The sequence below is a fragment of the Zootoca vivipara genome, chromosome 5 (assembly GCF_963506605.1).
Source record: "Zootoca vivipara chromosome 5, rZooViv1.1, whole genome shotgun sequence".
NCBI classification, from domain to species: domain Eukaryota; kingdom Metazoa; phylum Chordata; class Lepidosauria; order Squamata; family Lacertidae; genus Zootoca; species Zootoca vivipara.
Window position 1 is genome coordinate 34577140 of NC_083280.1, and position 17278 is coordinate 34594417.

The 17278-nt window shown below is 41.7% G+C and overlaps 1 protein-coding gene across 1 annotated transcript in view; it reads left to right on the forward strand.

The window, feature by feature from the left end:
* Positions 1-16865, forward strand: part of LOC118093904 (vertebrate ancient opsin-like) — an 89309-nt gene extending 72444 nt beyond the window's left edge. The window contains exon 4 of the mRNA XM_035133750.1: positions 16602-16865. Within this exon, the coding sequence (XP_034989641.1) occupies positions 16602-16865 (264 nt within the window). The remainder of the gene's footprint in view (positions 1-16601) is intronic.
* Positions 16866-17278: the final 413 nt, after the last annotated feature.

Consider the following 17278-nt stretch of genomic DNA (forward strand, 5'->3'; position numbering starts at 1 on the left):
ACTGCTGTTTCATTTCACTCTTGTGTCACAGAGGAAACATTTCTCATTCCTAGTATTACAAGTCATTTGCTTTCCACTGCAATCCTATTGCCTGTTACCTGAGAGCAAGCCTTGTTGAAATTGATGGGATTTATACTGCATAGTAGATATGTGCAGGATTGCACAATTAGATGTTGACTTCTTGTTTAAAATTTTCTAAAATACACCTAGTGAGGAAGCTACACACACACACACACACACAAAAAAAAACCTAAATCAGAATAAAAAGTGATACAAGTTAGTATTTTGTTATGCATGTGTTAGAGTGTCTGTTAGAATTCTAAGCTGGCCGTACCATTGGTCTTGCACCTAACTCTGCATATCATTAAAGGCAACAAATATTTATTATTTATTTACTTCCTACCAAAGAGGGGAATAGGCATATGTGGGATTTTCTGCCTCAGGTGGCAAAATAACTTGACCAGCCTTAGGTTCTATAGACCTCAACTGTAGGAACTGGACAGTGTTTGCTACTCTGCCCCAGGCAGAAAAATGTCTTGATATGGCCCTGCATGATAGGTGAGAGCAAGTTAAGCTCAAACCATGGTTTCAGATCTTTGCTTGTTTTCACTAACCATAGGTTTAAAGAAACCACACTCCCTGAGTTTGAGCTGCATTTTAAGCTGTATTCTAACTTATATTTTAATCAACTGTTGTTGTTGTTGTTGTTGCTGTTGTTGTTTAAATGTTTTTACTGTATTTATATTCAGTGTTAGCCACCCTGAGCCCGGTCTTGGCCAGGGAGGGAGGGGTATAAATATTATTATTATTATTATTATTATTATTATTATTATTATTATTATTCAGAACTATCATCTGTTTAAAGCTGAAAACTTCTGCTCCTTCTGAGTGCAACAGGAAGGGGATTACGTACTGTTCGAAGACTTGCTGTGTCTTGCTCTCGTAGCAGAAAACCAGGTTTCTCATTTCAAGCCATTGAGTTGCATCCTTACAACTGTTAGTTTGGTTTATGTTTGGTGCAACAGACGAAACTTGACCAACATCACCAAACTACTCATTAACCTTCTGGATCCAAAGGATTGGCATTATGGATTTAAATGGTTGAAAGTATGAATCAGAACTCAGGGTGGAAAGTTATGTCAGTTAGTAGTGTACAAGTACCTCTCTATTTGACCCTCTCATGATATTCTTTTCTGTCAAAGTTTTTACTTTTACTGTTTAAGCTTTGCTACCTGTATTGCTCCATTAAGTCAGAATCAAGATTTTTTTTAAAAATCTTCAAGCAGGACAGTCAAGCAACGCGGTTGCCTTGTGCAATGCAAATCAAATCCACACACCATGTGGTGGACGCCATGTGCAATGCATGTTTGGGAAATTAATTCCTGTTTCTCTTTAAGTGAAATGTTGATGGTTTGGTGTGAAAGCATTTACAGTGGTACCTCGGTTTAAGTACACAATTGGTTTCGGAAGTCTGTACTTAACCTGAAGCGAACTTTCCCATTGAAAGTAATGGAAAGTGGATTAATCCGTTCCAGATGGGTCTGAGGAGTACTTTAACTGAAAGTACTCAAACCGAAGCATACTTAAACTGAGGTATGACTGTACGTTCTTAACCAAAAAAGAAAGGATATGTAAAAAGCCATCAAAATAAACTGCAAATTCCAGCAGAACCAGTAAGGAGCTTTCTAAAATATTTTCTCTGTATAAACAAATCTCTCCCCTATGGTTTTTTATCATGGTTTCTTCCCATGAAAATTTCAGGTAATCATACACAGCAGACATCAATCTCAGGACTCTTGCCTCTCAGAAAAAGTGGCGTTTGATTGCCCTGTATGTCATTTTCAGTCTTCAATTCCTCCCAGCCCGTTATATGGAAACTGTGAGTTGAGGCGAGTTGAAGACTAAAAATGCTGTGCAGATTCAAGGTAACATTCCCACTACAGAAGACTGACTGCCTTGAAAGATGAAGCCAGCAACATCACAGGGAACTCTAGGAGGGAAGTCCAAGGTAAGTAAGAGACTGTTACAACAATTAATTTCTTCAGAAGTTATTTGTAACTATTTGCAAACGTATACAGAAAACATGTACATGTTGAGCTGCCTCCTCAGTAATAAAGTGTGCTTAAAATATCCCGGTTTCACCAATATTTTCTGAAATTCAGCATTTGCTTTGTTTTATATCATGTGTGAGAGGGATAGTTACATGCATAATATTGCATTGTTAGAAAAATCACAGGGAATGTTGTTGATGACAAATTTCTCATTGCATAAACAGGGAGTCACCAATATCATGGCTGTGGGGGCACATGTGTCTGAAGAGGCCTTCTCTGGTGCCTACAGGGTCCCCCCCCCCACCATGATAGACATAGACTTACTTGTTTGTTTGTTTGTTTGTTTGTTTACAACCGTGGTTCCCAATTGGTGGTTCGAGGGTCCCAGATCTGCATAACCCACTCAGGGGGTCCGTAGCAGCATTCACGTAACAAAAACTACCGTAGAGATATCAAACTTTTTAAAAGTAGGGAGTCCACAGCTTGGCTTTTGAAAAACTGGGGGTCTTCAGTAATTAGCAAATTAGGAACCACTGATTTACAGTATTTAGGGCAGAAGAGTAACACAGATGCCCCTCAAGTAGTTAAATAAATGGGACTTAGCGTCCATATAAACATGCAAAGGCTCAAACAAAAACAGATTAAACCTGGGTCTCTGCCTGCTGTAGGTTTCTAAACAAGTCCAATGCGGTTTACTTCATTTTTTTCAACCACTTCATTTCAACCACTTGGGTCAGGCACAGCCCAAAAGAGTTACTGCTTGACGTTAGTAGTTGTGTTGAGCTAACTTTGTCTGAACACTGAAAATAATGCTAAATGGTTACAAAGTATTTGGATGTTTGTCACCACTGTGAACTAACCACACACCTTTTGTCCTATTCCATGGAGTTTTCTCTCATTAAGTTCTGTTTTTCTTAATTGTTGGGTGCATTGTTTTCTTCACAGGAAATAAATGATTCAGCTTCCTTCCTCCAGTTTATTTTTAGGCTTTTCATTTATTCATTAAAAAAATTATATAGCGCTATATCACCAAAATGTATCAAATTGGTTCATACCATATTCATCCAAGCAACCACTATCTGACTTGCCACATCCTCATAAATCTCTGCCACTAGTCTGCTTGAGCACCATCTGCAACTGGCAGAAGCAATCTTCAAGTACATAAAATCAGACCCCAAATGTTGTGGATTTCTCCACCGACCAACGTTTTTCCTCTATTGTCTCCCAACAGAGCACAGATGTGCTTCAATTTCAGCAAGTGATTTGTTTGGAGCAGAAATACTTTCAGTGTAATTGAAAGTCAACATACCACAACAGTAAGCTTTGCCTGCCAAAGCAACAAGGAGAGAATGGGCACTCCAGTTCTTAGGCCTTTTATCTTCAAAGGCCTGTGCTTTTCATTTTACAGCTTGGAATAAGAGGCCTACGAATCAGATAATTGCTTGTGAAATATCTTGCTGATACCTACTAAGACAGCTTAGTCACCCCCCCCCCCAATAAACTTCCTTTTGCACAAAGGCATCTTCATTATTTTATTTTATTTAAGTTATGTCTCACAAGTTTCACTTGACAAGTTTCCTTTAGAAAACATTTTTTGAGCTACAGGTTATTCTCAAGGAGGGAGGTTAATTAAAACAAATACTTCATGCTATTTGGTAACACAGCAAATGATGTAGTTTTGGGCTTGAGTCTTGAGATGGAAGCTTAAATCTCAAATGAGACTAAGCTTCATTTATTTATTTTTTGGGGGAAAATGTCATTGTGATTATAGGGTCTTTGGGAGTATCTGCATGATCTTGTTCCTCAAAAAATCTCTCTCTCTCTCTCTCTCTCTCTCTCTCTCTCTCTCTGTGTGTGTGTGTGTGTGTGTGTGTGTGTGTGTGTGTGTGAAGTGTGTAACAGACTGTGTCAGGGAGACATGGGGAGGGAGAGAGAGATCACACATTCACCCCACTATTTCCAGGCAGCTGCTATTCACTGGTCACACCCTGAGTGTGAGAATGAGTCCCTGAACTCTGATAATGCCTCCTGCTTCTCTGGATGGAGGAGGAGGAGGAGGAGGAGGAGGAAGAGAGAGAGAGAGAGAGAGAGAGAAGAGAAGAGAAGAGAAGAGAAGAGAAGAGAAGAAACCAGCCTAGTGTGCAAAGATAAATTTTACATGGATTTCTTCACCCACTTTTGCCTCTGGCCCCACTAATCCCTGGCATGTGGCCCTCGGAAGCTTCCTCAGAAGGGAATGTAATCCATGGGCTGTAAAAGCTCCTCGATTCCTGTCATAAAGGCAGGTGCTGTCCATGGTTCAATTTTTGTAACAGACTCCTATGAGAGGTGGTGGACTCTCCTTCCTTGGAGGTTTTTAAGCTGGGGTTGGATGGACATCTGTCATGTATGACCTAGCTGAGATTCCTCCATTGCAGGGAATTAGACTACAGGAAGGTACCCTCAAACGTTGCAATTCTATGTGTGGTGCTTCCGGGGAGTTGAAAATCCTGCCATTACTGTTTACTTCTTGTATTGTTTTACTATATTTCAATTTAGGTTTGGTTTTTTTTGCTGTCTTGGAAGTTTTCTGCTGAAAGGTGGGATAAAAACAAACAAAACTTATTATCTTTGTTTTATTTCAAAAGTTCCTACTGCCCACTAGTGTCCTTGACATGGAATTCTGCTAAAGAAATTTAGAGAACAAGGAAGATATCAAGTGCTCTTTGTTCTGAAGATGTCCTTGATGAACAATAGAGGGCATGATTTAGCTTTGAGGATTTTTGCGGGGGGTGTTCCATAATAGTCTTTAGAGGCAATATTTAAATTAAGGTGGGCGAATGCTTTAGGCATGAAGTACCTGACACAGAGAGAAGATGCTTCACTGAACATGCAAATCCCCGATACACTGCATAATTCAAAGGATTTACAGTGATAACTCACCTTTTTAAAAATTGAAAATATTTCTTAAATTCACAAACGTCCGCACATAAGAACTGGTCATTTCCATAAACTTACTTCAGCTAAGGATACTGTAAGTGTGCTTTATTTCCACATATTCTGCTCTTGAAAGAAGAGAGTTCTGCCTGCTGATTCTACCAAAGCTTGTGTGGCAACTGTAGCTAGCCATCTGAGTTGCAACCCCATTCTGAAAGGCTGCTATTAGTAGGCATATATGGTTGCACAAAAATAGCCGGTGGTTCTGAAACAAGGCTGGCAGGAAGGTAAGCAGTCACCAAAATTGACCCCTAAGCCATACAATTATAAAGCTACCTTCTTCTCAGGGGTGGGGAAGGACCATAGTTCAAAGGGAGAACATCTTTGAATACAGAAGGATCCAGGTTTAACCCCTACACCTCCACATAGGACTTGAAGAGACCCTGGTCTGAAATCCTGTAGACCAGTGGTCCTCAACCTTGGGCCTCCAGATGTTTTTGGCCTACAACTCCCATGATCCCTAGCTAGCAGAACCAGTGGTCAGGGATGATGGGAATTGTAGTCTCAAAACATCTGGAGGCCCAAGGTTGAGGACCACTGCTGTAGACCATGGGTAGCCAAACTAAGGCCTGGGGGCTGGATCCGGCCCAATCGCCTTCTAAATCCTGCCCGCAGGTGGTCCGTGAATAAGCGTGTTTTTACCTGAGTAGAATATGTCCTTTTATTTAAAATGCATCACTGGATTACTTGCGGGGCCTGCCTGGTGTTTTTAGTGGCACCCGCCCTGTGGAACGCCCTCCCACCAGATGTCAAAAAGGAAAATAACTACCAGAGTTTTAGAGGACATCTGAAGGCAGCCCTGTTTAGGGAAGCTTTTAATCTTTAAGAAATTAGTGTATTCTAATATTTCTGTTGGAAGCCGCCCAGAGTGGCTGGGGAAACCCAGCCAGATGGGCGGGGTATAAATAATAATATATTATTATTATTATTATTATTATTATTATTATTATTATTATTATTATTATTTACATGAGTAGAACATGTGCTTTTATTTAAAATGCATCTCTGGGTTATTTGTGGGGCATAGGAATTCGTTCACCCCCCCAAATATAGTCCGGCCCCCCACAAGGTCTGAGGGACAGTGGACTGCCCCCCCTGGTGAAAAGGTTTGCTGACTCCTGCTGTAGACCTACTGGCAGTTTAAGCAGACAATACAAAGCTAGGTGAAGCAATGGTCCAATTTGGTATTAAGCAGCTTCCTATCTTGGGAGTTTCAGTTGGAACCTACTTTGTAATTGTCTGGGCATCAATAACTTTTTTTCCTGCTCTCCCAATACTGTAAAGTTCTAATTTCTAAACTGTTTTCAATTGCTTGGTTTTGCATGTGATGCTACCTCTTATTTTGCTTTACTGGAACGGCTATATCATTGTAAATAGCCGTTGGGGATTTCTTGAAACAAGGGGGTTTGGGGATCAACACCAAATCATATTAGAGTTTTTGTCTCTTCATGTGAGGGCAGGTTGTTACTGAAAGGTAGACCATTTCAGAAGAGCTGGTCTCCCTTTATGGTGACTCATCAGATAGGATATGATCTAAAAGAACTAGAGTCACATCAGTGGCACAATTAGCAACAATGAATACTTGATTTGCATGTCAGACTGTTTTCATGAGAGCGGTAAGGACAGCACAGGCAAGAATTAATGGGTATCTACAAAAGCCAACACTTGCCTTCTGAAAGAGAACGCAGAAGCTGTTCATTTTTGTGTATTGCCTTGTGGGATGCATTGTCTATACAGGGCCGTCTCAAGCACGTCGGGCGCCCTGGCGCCATGGTGCGGAGATCGCTCCGGCGCCCCCACCCCGCTCCATTTCTTGCCGCGGCTAGTGGGCAGGCGCAGTGCGCAGCATGGTTTCCACGCGGCGCCCTAGCACCCCGCGCCACCCAGACTACCCCTAGAGCCAGCCCTGTGTCTATAGACAATGGAGTACATCCACAGGGAGGATCCGACTGTTTTATCCTCATGGTACTGCTTAACTTTCAAAGAATGAGCATGTCTCCAAGCTAAGAGCAACACCTGGAAGTAAGTGGGTGAGAAATAGGTGAATTTTCCAACGAATGTTAGCCCAAGTGATTTGAGCAATGGGCATTTTTAGGAAGTGGTCTGGGGTGTGTGGTTGACTTGAGCACCGCCCCCATATCTCATACCTTTATTTCTCCTTTTATTTTATTTGTTTGGGAAGATGGGGGTATAAGACTCCAGTGACCCACCACCTTAACTAGCCCAGTCATCTTTACATAAAAATCCAAAGTGTGGTGACATCTACTATTTGGAATTCTCATCTATCAGACAAGCATGAGCTCTATAGTCTTTTGGGCACTGAAAAAAGCATGTGACAAGGAAAAGTGGACCTTGGTTATCCAGAGATCTATTGGCTCATAGCCACCAGGATCTTTATGCTGATCCACGCCAATGATTCCCAGGGTTTGAATTGAGCTACATATGAAGGGGGATGTCTATTTGTGTAGACCAAGGTTTGCCCTAATGACGAATAATGGAGGAGTTGGGCCTGGTTTTTCAAGGGGGGAAAAAGGGTTGCAAAATCTTCCCCAGATACCTGATTTTCTGCTGCTGAACTGATGTTCACTGTCATTGTTTCACAAAACCTCACCATTACAGTTCATCCTATTATATAGAGAGGAAGCAGAAAATTGCTTTTCTATATCAGAACTGCTTATGATTTTTTGATACTGCAAAAGTACCCGTGAAGGTTGCAAAAATGTCATTTCCACTTTTGAAAGGTGTGATGGAATAAGTTCTGCCACCCTCCAAAAAAAAAAATTCCTATCTAGGTCATGAAACTACAACACCCAAACCAAAAACGGTGTTGGGGAATTTGGTGCTGGATTTTATTTTTTATGGGATTCACTTAATTTCAAATGGGAAATTGTGAAAGCTTGCATACTTGTAGTAAAGAAATCCAAGCATAGACCAAAGCCCATCTCAGGAACCTTTGTGAAAAATTGGGCACTGTTATCTTCAAAGGTATCCAAATCAGCAGTTTGGAATGGTTGCATCCACCATCTTGCTTCAAAATGGTGTCCAACGGTGTTAAAATATAGACAAAAAAAACCACTCCTTGAGCCCAAGCACTGTCACGTCAAACTGGAATGGTAGTATTTCCAGAGGCGTCCAAATTGGCACAGTTGGAATGGTTCACTACAACATTTTGCTTCAAAATGGCATCCACCAGTATCCAAACACCAGACCAAACCCTGCTCCTAAATCTCAGGTACTATCATGCCAGCTTGGGCAACAATATCTTCAGAGGCATCTAAATAGGGGCAGTTTGGAGCATTTTGGCCCACTATCTTGATTCAAAATGGCATCCGGTATCCAAATGTAGACAAAAACTGGCTCCTCTGCATCTGAAACCCTTGTGCCAAATAATAATAATAATAATAATAATAATAATAATAATAATAATAATAATATATTTATACCCCGTCCATCCGGCTGGGTTTCCCCAGCCACTATCTCAAGAGGGATTCGAATGCATAGAGAACAAACAGGTAGACCACTTTCCAAAATATATAGTAGATTTATATTCAGTCTACAGTTCTACACTTTACCTGGGAGGAAGTGTCTTTGAATGAAATGTGATTTACTTCTGAGCAGATAAGCCTGTAGGGATGCTGTCTTTGAACTAAATAGGACCACCTTTTAACAAGACATACCTATTAGGCTGCAATCATCTTATATGCACATATCACTGGAGAACGTATCTTTGAAGTCAATGGGATTTGCTTCTGAGTGGACTGTTACGGTGTATCCTAAGTCATGGGGAAATCTGATTAGAAGAAAAAAAGTTTCCCCAGTGCGCTTTGACTGCATTCGGTATGTTGCAGACTCCTGCAGGCACAATTTCACTTGGCTTTCTAGTCTTTATTATGCTAGAAGCTGTGTGCACAGAGGTTCCTTTCTCTGGTATAGCAGCTAACAATCTCGGGAATTTCAGACTGTTCAGATGGGAAAGCAGGGACCAGATTCAGCCTGTCCCTGCTGCTACCTTTCCACCAAACAGATGAATTGGAGTATTTTTTAAAATCTGTTTCCCTTTTCCTTCTAAAGGAGCTTTGTGCAGGCAACCTTGCCTGTTTTCTTCACACTCTTTTGCTCCGTGAAAAGCAGTCATGGAAAAACAGTTTACAGTTTCACCTTGGAGTATCAGACCAGAGTGTAGATGTTGCAATGTAAATTCTACAAAAAAAATTAATAGTAACAGTGTTCCAAAACATCCAGAGTGGACATCACTTTCTTATAGGATCTAATTCCTATAAATCACCCATTCTCCAGCTTGGAGCTCACTGAAGCCCCCAAAATCAATACTCGTATTTAGCCAAGCATGCCACTGGTCAGCAGTATAAAGGATCCATAATCCTCTGCTTCAGCTGTGGAGCAAAAGCTCACTTAGCTAGAAAATCCAAATTATATTGCAATGGTTTCCTAGGGAGCCTACATTCCTCTTACAGGTAATTACTTGCTGGGTGGAAAAGCTTCTAGTATGACATATTTCCAGGACATGTGATGTAAACATCCATTCGTCTAAGGAGAAAGAAGCAAAAGGCTTCAGGGCAGCTAAGGAATATCCTGCAGGCATGTAGCTGTCTGTGTAAGTTTTGTTAAAAAATACTAACAGTGGGTGTCTTAACTGTGCAAAAAATAAAAACCGACCACAGTCGAAGTCATTTGCTTTATGTCTGGGGCACTGAAACTTGATGTGCAGCTTACATTGGGGGGGGGGGATGTGGTCATCCTGTAACATCCAATTCAACTTTTCATTGTATCTAAATTTCTTAGCTCCTCTGACTGCTTTGCAGTGAAGCAATGAAAATAGCAAGCTAAGAATGGCCAGGTGTTTATCCTGCCCAGTCACAGAGGGCCTGTGAGATAGAGTCTGTTGAACATATACGCCAAAACCAAAAAGTTTGTCAGACAGAACTAAAGTCCTTTGTACTCCGCCTCGATCACTGAGGAATTAGGTTAGTGCAAGCAACAAATTAGAGGATGTACTGGGTAGGTGAGGGGTACTGAAGAACCAAGTATGTAGCAATACAAAGAAGCAGTTTGGACACAGTCTGCAATGCTCCCTACATCTTTTGTCCAAATGTAGACAAAAACTGGCTCCTCTGCATCTGAAACCCTTGTGCCAAATAATAATAATAATAATAATAATAATAATAATAATAATAATAATATATTTATACCCCGTCCATCCGGCTGGGTTTCCCCAGCCACTATCTCAAGAGGGATTCGAATGCATAGAGAACAAACAGGTAGACCACTTTCCAAAATATATAGTAGATTTATATTCAGTCTACAGTTCTACACTTTACCTGGGAGGAAGTGTCTTTGAATGAAATGTGATTTACTTCTGAGCAGATAAGCCTGTAGGGATGCTGTCTTTGAACTAAATAGGACCACCTTTTAACAAGACATACCTATTAGGCTGCAATCATCTTATATGCACATATCACTGGAGAACGTATCTTTGAAGTCAATGGGATTTGCTTCTGAGTGGACTGTTACGGTGTATCCTAAGTCATGGGGAAATCTGATTAGAAGAAAAAAAGTTTCCCCAGTGCGCTTTGACTGCATTCGGTATGTTGCAGACTCCTGCAGGCACAATTTCACTTGGCTTTCTAGTCTTTATTATGCTAGAAGCTGTGTGCACAGAGGTTCCTTTCTCTGGTATAGCAGCTAACAATCTCGGGAATTTCAGACTGTTCAGATGGGAAAGCAGGGACCAGATTCAGCCTGTCCCTGCTGCTACCTTTCCACCAAACAGATGAATTGGAGTATTTTTTAAAATCTGTTTCCCTTTTCCTTCTAAAGGAGCTTTGTGCAGGCAACCTTGCCTGTTTTCTTCACACTCTTTTGCTCCGTGAAAAGCAGTCATGGAAAAACAGTTTACAGTTTCACCTTGGAGTATCAGACCAGAGTGTAGATGTTGCAATGTAAATTCTACAAAAAAAATTAATAGTAACAGTGTTCCAAAACATCCAGAGTGGACATCACTTTCTTATAGGATCTAATTCCTATAAATCACCCATTCTCCAGCTTGGAGCTCACTGAAGCCCCCAAAATCAATACTCGTATTTAGCCAAGCATGCCACTGGTCAGCAGTATAAAGGATCCATAATCCTCTGCTTCAGCTGTGGAGCAAAAGCTCACTTAGCTAGAAAATCCAAATTATATTGCAATGGTTTCCTAGGGAGCCTACATTCCTCTTACAGGTAATTACTTGCTGGGTGGAAAAGCTTCTAGTATGACATATTTCCAGGACATGTGATGTAAACATCCATTCGTCTAAGGAGAAAGAAGCAAAAGGCTTCAGGGCAGCTAAGGAATATCCTGCAGGCATGTAGCTGTCTGTGTAAGTTTTGTTAAAAAATACTAACAGTGGGTGTCTTAACTGTGCAAAAAATAAAAACCGACCACAGTCGAAGTCATTTGCTTTATGTCTGGGGCACTGAAACTTGATGTGCAGCTTACATTGGGGGGGGGGGGATGTGGTCATCCTGTAACATCCAATTCAACTTTTCATTGTATCTAAATTTCTTAGCTCCTCTGACTGCTTTGCAGTGAAGCAATGAAAATAGCAAGCTAAGAATGGCCAGGTGTTTATCCTGCCCAGTCACAGAGGGCCTGTGAGATAGAGTCTGTTGAACATATACGCCAAAACCAAAAAGTTTGTCAGACAGAACTAAAGTCCTTTGTACTCCGCCTCGATCACTGAGGAATTAGGTTAGTGCAAGCAACAAATTAGAGGATGTACTGGGTAGGTGAGGGGTACTGAAGAACCAAGTATGTAGCAATACAAAGAAGCAGTTTGGACACAGTCTGCAATGCTCCCTACATCTTGCTCCAACAGTTGCTAAACCTAAATTCAGGTATTATGTGCTGGCAGAGGTTCTGAATCTTGAGCCTCAGCTCTATTTTTCCTAGTGAAGGAATGCCTCTTAAACTGTGCTCTTACTTGGGAGCCTCCATCTCATCCAGGCCTCAAGATTTTTCTTGGTGAACCTAGGAAGTTCCTGTGTTCTAATCTACAGAGGAGAGTCCAGTTCAAGTCCAGTTTAAAGGTAAGGAGTCTTAAGAATAGAGAGCAGGGGCTTAGAAGCTGTCACCTCGACAGCAGGCACACACAGGTCACCTGATCCTAAAGTTCCCCACTGTGGTAAGATGATGTAGTTTATTTCTAAATAATTTTAGCAATTATCTTGAAATCTGAATCTGCACATATAAATCGACAAGTGCATATTTTCTGTAGCCTCTTATGTTCTCTTTTGGGGTGCATTCTCTCCTTTTTGGCAGTTCATAAGTGACCACCTCAGGTGAACCTCCCAGCAGCTCAAAGAGCTTTGAATAGCCTCAGATGTTGCATCCAGGCATTTGGCAGCGTCCCCTCTCTCCACTCCTCTGTGGCTTTTGGTTTATCAAGACGTTGTAAGTCTTCCATGGCTGCTTATCCAGATTGTTTTGGGAGAATTGTATCAACAACTACTATGGTGTCTTCCCTTACTCCAAATCTGCGACTGGCTGAGTAGGGAGGACCATGACAAGTTTCGGAATTCCTGCAAAATTCTGTCGTCTGGATTCATCTTTCGTATCTCATTAAGAGGACTAGAAATTAGTTTAGCATGACTGAAATGCCAGAGGGTTTTTGGTTTCGTTTCTTGCATTAGCAAGAATATTCTGGTGATACAAGTGTAACATCACAAGTTCACACAGCCTTAGGTATTCACTACCCTAGATGTTTATGAAAGCTTACTGCTATTAGATACAGCATTGTATTTCTTGTGCAAACAGATGATATGTGACAGGAAGCCAGTGGATTGCTGCCCTTTCCTTACAGACTCACAAATATGCATTCATACACTTTCTTAAACCTACAGACATCTGCATCCTGGCTCAACCCAAGGCCCTGGCTCCTTCTAAAGAAGCTCAACAACTTTGGCTAGAGAAGTTTCTTTTCCCTAGAGAAGCTCAACATTTTTGCCCTGCACCCCCCAAAATTAGGCTTTCTCCCCCCCCCCTAAAAAGCTCAACAACTTTGACCTGAATCCCCCAAAAGTGGGTAGATCACTGCCAGTTTTTAACTCTGTGAGTAGATCGCAGTCTCTTGGGAGTTGGCCACCCCTGGTATATGCCATCCTTCACATTGTCACCTTGCCATAGCTTGTTGTAGCTTTTCCTAAGTTCTACAAAATACCAATGATTTTAAGGCTTTTGATGGAAATAGTCCTCCTGTCCCCATCAGTCCCATCTTTGAATTTCATTATCTCAATGTCTTTGATTATTGCACCACGTGTACTTAAAAACAGACAGAATAAGTTTTCCAAGTGCAACCATTCCATCAGACTACAGCAGAAGCAAAGATTGAAACCAGGGCCCACTCTCATGGGCTCCTCCTCTCCTTCCCTCAACTGTTTCCATTGAAGCGGCTTATTATAAGAACTCTGTAACTTTAAGAATAAGGGTTTGCTTGTTGTTATCTTCCCTCATCCTCCCTTTTTCCTTTTATGTCATGCCTCTTAGATTGCAAGCTGAAGGGCAGGGACTGTCTTCTTTGTTATTGATCTTATGTAAGCCACTCTGGGAACCTTGTCAGCTGAACAGCAGGGTAAAACTGCTGTAGATAAATAACATGAGAGACCATTGTAAACAATGAGAGATTTGCCACTTACTTCCAAGGGATGTAGATAGTAGCACTTAGTGGCAAATTCAACATTCCTACATGCCATTATGCAGTTGAAAAATGAAAGTGGCTCGTCTAACACAGCCTTCAGTGCTGAAGACTGAGTTTGATCATACATGCAGAAGTATACACTTACTTGCCTGTAATCAGAGATGTTATTTTTATTTTTGGAGCTGCTCAGTCGGTTTTCTGGCTTATTGCTACAGTCTCTGACTTCTGTCTGCCCTTGTAATCATTGGTGGTGGTAATTTAGGAGGACCAGATGTAATTGATGACAATGTATCTTAAAATCATTAGTATGCACTTGGTTTTGTCCTCTAATTCTAAGTTTAATGCACTTTCCTGAAGATTGAGAATTGAACCATGACTTCTTTTAGCCCAAATTTGTAAAATGAGCAGTAGGACTTCCTTTGAAATATGGTGGTGACCTTGAAATAGCTCTGTGTGGAATTCACCCAATGGCTTATTTAATGCCTTCAGATAATTCAGATGCATCAATGTGCCCCATGAGATTACATCTCCTTGCAGTACATGCATTTATACTAATTAGGAAATAAGACAGAGCATATGATTGTAACTAATGTTAAGGGCTCAGCAAAGGGAGTCAAGGCAGGACTGTTGTTCGATAAGATGGAAATATTTTTCAGAAGCTGAACTGGAATAAAGAGATGCAAGAAAATAAAGTAGGGATGGGGAATTTAGGACCCTCCAGAGGTTGTGGGACGCTAGCTCTCATTAGCCCCAGCCAGCATAAGGCAAAGGACAAGCATGATGGAAAATGTAATCAAGCAACATTTGGACGTCCCTATTCAACATTTTAAAGCATAGGTCTCTCTCTCTCTCTCTCTCTCTCTCTCTCTCTCTCTCTCTCTCTCTCTCTCTCTCTCTCTGTGTGTGTGTGTGTCCCTCCCCCTCCCCCTCCCCCTATCTCCCTCCTGGCTTTCCATCACTGTGTGAGCACACCTTTCCTTTTTCAGCATATGCCTGTTGATCTACCTATTAAAATTTTCATTTCCCTGCCTTTTCAGTCTGAGCAAGTTTATTTGCTGTTTTATCCCTTTTATTTGCTGTCAGTTTAATTGCTTTAAAACGCCTTGAACATTTTAAGCAGAAAGGTGGGGTAAAATAGCTGAATAAATAAATATGGAGCTGGGATGAACTGCAGAAAGAGAAAATGAACAAACATTCAACTCTTTTTGCTCCTGCTTTGAGCAGTTCTTTGGATCCCAGCCAATAGGTTTCTATTAGCACATAATCTAAGGCAATAATCCCGAGGACACTTACTAAAGAGCAAATCCCACTGAACTCCATGGGACTTACTTCCAACAAAAACAAAAACAATAATTTGTACCCCGCCCATCTGGCTGAGTCTCCCCAGCCACTCTGGGCAGCTCCCAATCGAATATTAAAACAATACAGCATTAAATATTAAAAAATTCCCAAACAGGGCTGCCTTCAGGTGTCTTTTAAAAATAGGATAGCTGCTTATTTCCTTGACATCTGTTGGAAGGGCGTTCCACAGGGCGGGTGCCACTACTGAGAAGGCCCTCTGTCTGGTTCCCTGTAACCTCACTTCTCGCAATGAGGGAACCGCCAGAAGGCCCTCGGCGCTGGATCTCAGTGTCCAGGCTTCCGAGGAAGCATGCACAGTATTGACTGTAAGTTCAGTTTTAAAATGCCTGCCTTCAAAGACTTACATCAAGAAAGCTGCCTGTTTATTTTTTTATTTATGGAAATTTGAAGAGTTTTTTGGGGTGGGGTGGGGGATTTTGTAGGCTCAGAACAAGAGGCTTTTTATTAAATAACAGGCTAATCTGAAAATTGCATAAGAAAAAGAAAGTAACTACAGTGGAACCTCGGTTTATGAACACCTCGGTTTACGAATTTTCGGTTTATGAACGCCGCGGACCCATCTGGAACGGATTAATTCACTTTCCATTACTTTCAATGGGAAAGTTTGCTTCAGTTTATGAACGCTTCAGTTTATGAACAGACTTCCGGAACCAATTACACCCATGCTTTGGGTTAAGTACGCTTCAGGTTGAGTACTCCGCGGACCCATCTGGAACGGATTAATCCACTTTCCATTACTTTCAATGGGAAAGTTCGCTTCAGTTTATGAACGCTTCAGTTTATGAACAGACTTCCGGAAACAATTGTGTTCATAAACCAAGGTAAAGGTAAAGGTAAAGGGACCCCTGACCATTAGGTCCAGTCGTGACCGACTCTGGGGTTGCGCGCTCATCTCGCATTATTGGCCGATGGAGCCGGCGTATAGCTTCCAGGTCATGTGGCCAGCATGACAAAGCCGCTTCTGGCAAACCAGAGCAGCACATGGAAACGCCGTTTACCTTCCCGCTGTAGCGGTTCCTATTTATCTACTTGCATTTTGACGTGCTTTCGAACTGCTAGGTTGGCAGGAGCTGGGACCAAGCAACGGGAGCTCACCCCGTCACAGGGATTCGAACCGCCGACCTTCTGATCAGCAAGCCCTAGGCTCAGTGGTTTAACCACAGCGCCACCTGGGTCCCTCATAAACCAAGGTACCACTGTACAATTAAGGACAAGCTAAAGCATGGAGTCTTAACTCCAACCCCTAATAACCAGAGACAATATTTAACTCCTTTACTCTGCATTACTACAAAGATAGAGTCAGGTTTCCCTGAAATAATATTTGGCTGCTAAGTAACTATATTGAACTCTAAATGCACCTGCTAATTCATTTCAGTTTATAATTCCTGCCCATTACAGTAGCTCGGAATATCATTTCTCTATTGAATATCGAAGAGGAGAACCACATCACTCTCGGTGCAATGGCAGAACAAATCAACCACACGACAGATTTCTATTTAACACCTGTTTTTGTGTTTCAGTTTTACAGGTGCTTTTGTTCCCTCCTGAAATGTGACAGGAAATCAGGCCTTTCCAGCAACAAAAGCTCCTTGAGGTCTACTCGAATGTGCTGCACTGTCCGGAGACAGGACAATAACTTCACGTTTGTCGCTGCTTCGGCCGGACAGCCATCCTCAGAACACCCAGAAGAAGCAACTGTCAGCCTCCAGGATCCGGAACCCGCAGCCCCCAATGGCCCCAAGGCAAAACAAACAGTGTTGCTTGTAGCTCATTACAGTGCTTGAGAGGAAGCAAACTCTTTGCCCTTTTTCAGACTGAGAAGCAGGTAGAACTGAAGAGGAGCAGGCCTAATGACTATAGATTGGTTTCTCTCTCCGGGGCACAGACAGCATGTTAGGTGTCACTCAAAAAGATAATACTTGATCTTCAAGGTACTGAAGTATTAATTCTGTGTTTGGAGAGTCCGAACGCAGAAAAGAGTATGGTAAACTCTTTCCTCTAGAGGAGAAAATGCTCTAGATTTTAACCATGCTCGAAACACAGCATTGGTGGCCAATCTACAACACAAGCATGTGAACCACCCCAAGGTCTTATGTTGAAGGGTGGTATATAAGTCTAATAAATATTAATAATAATGTGCAAGCATGCACAGCACCTTCTGGCTTTGCCTATGGCATCGGTCAGTCCCACTTTCCAC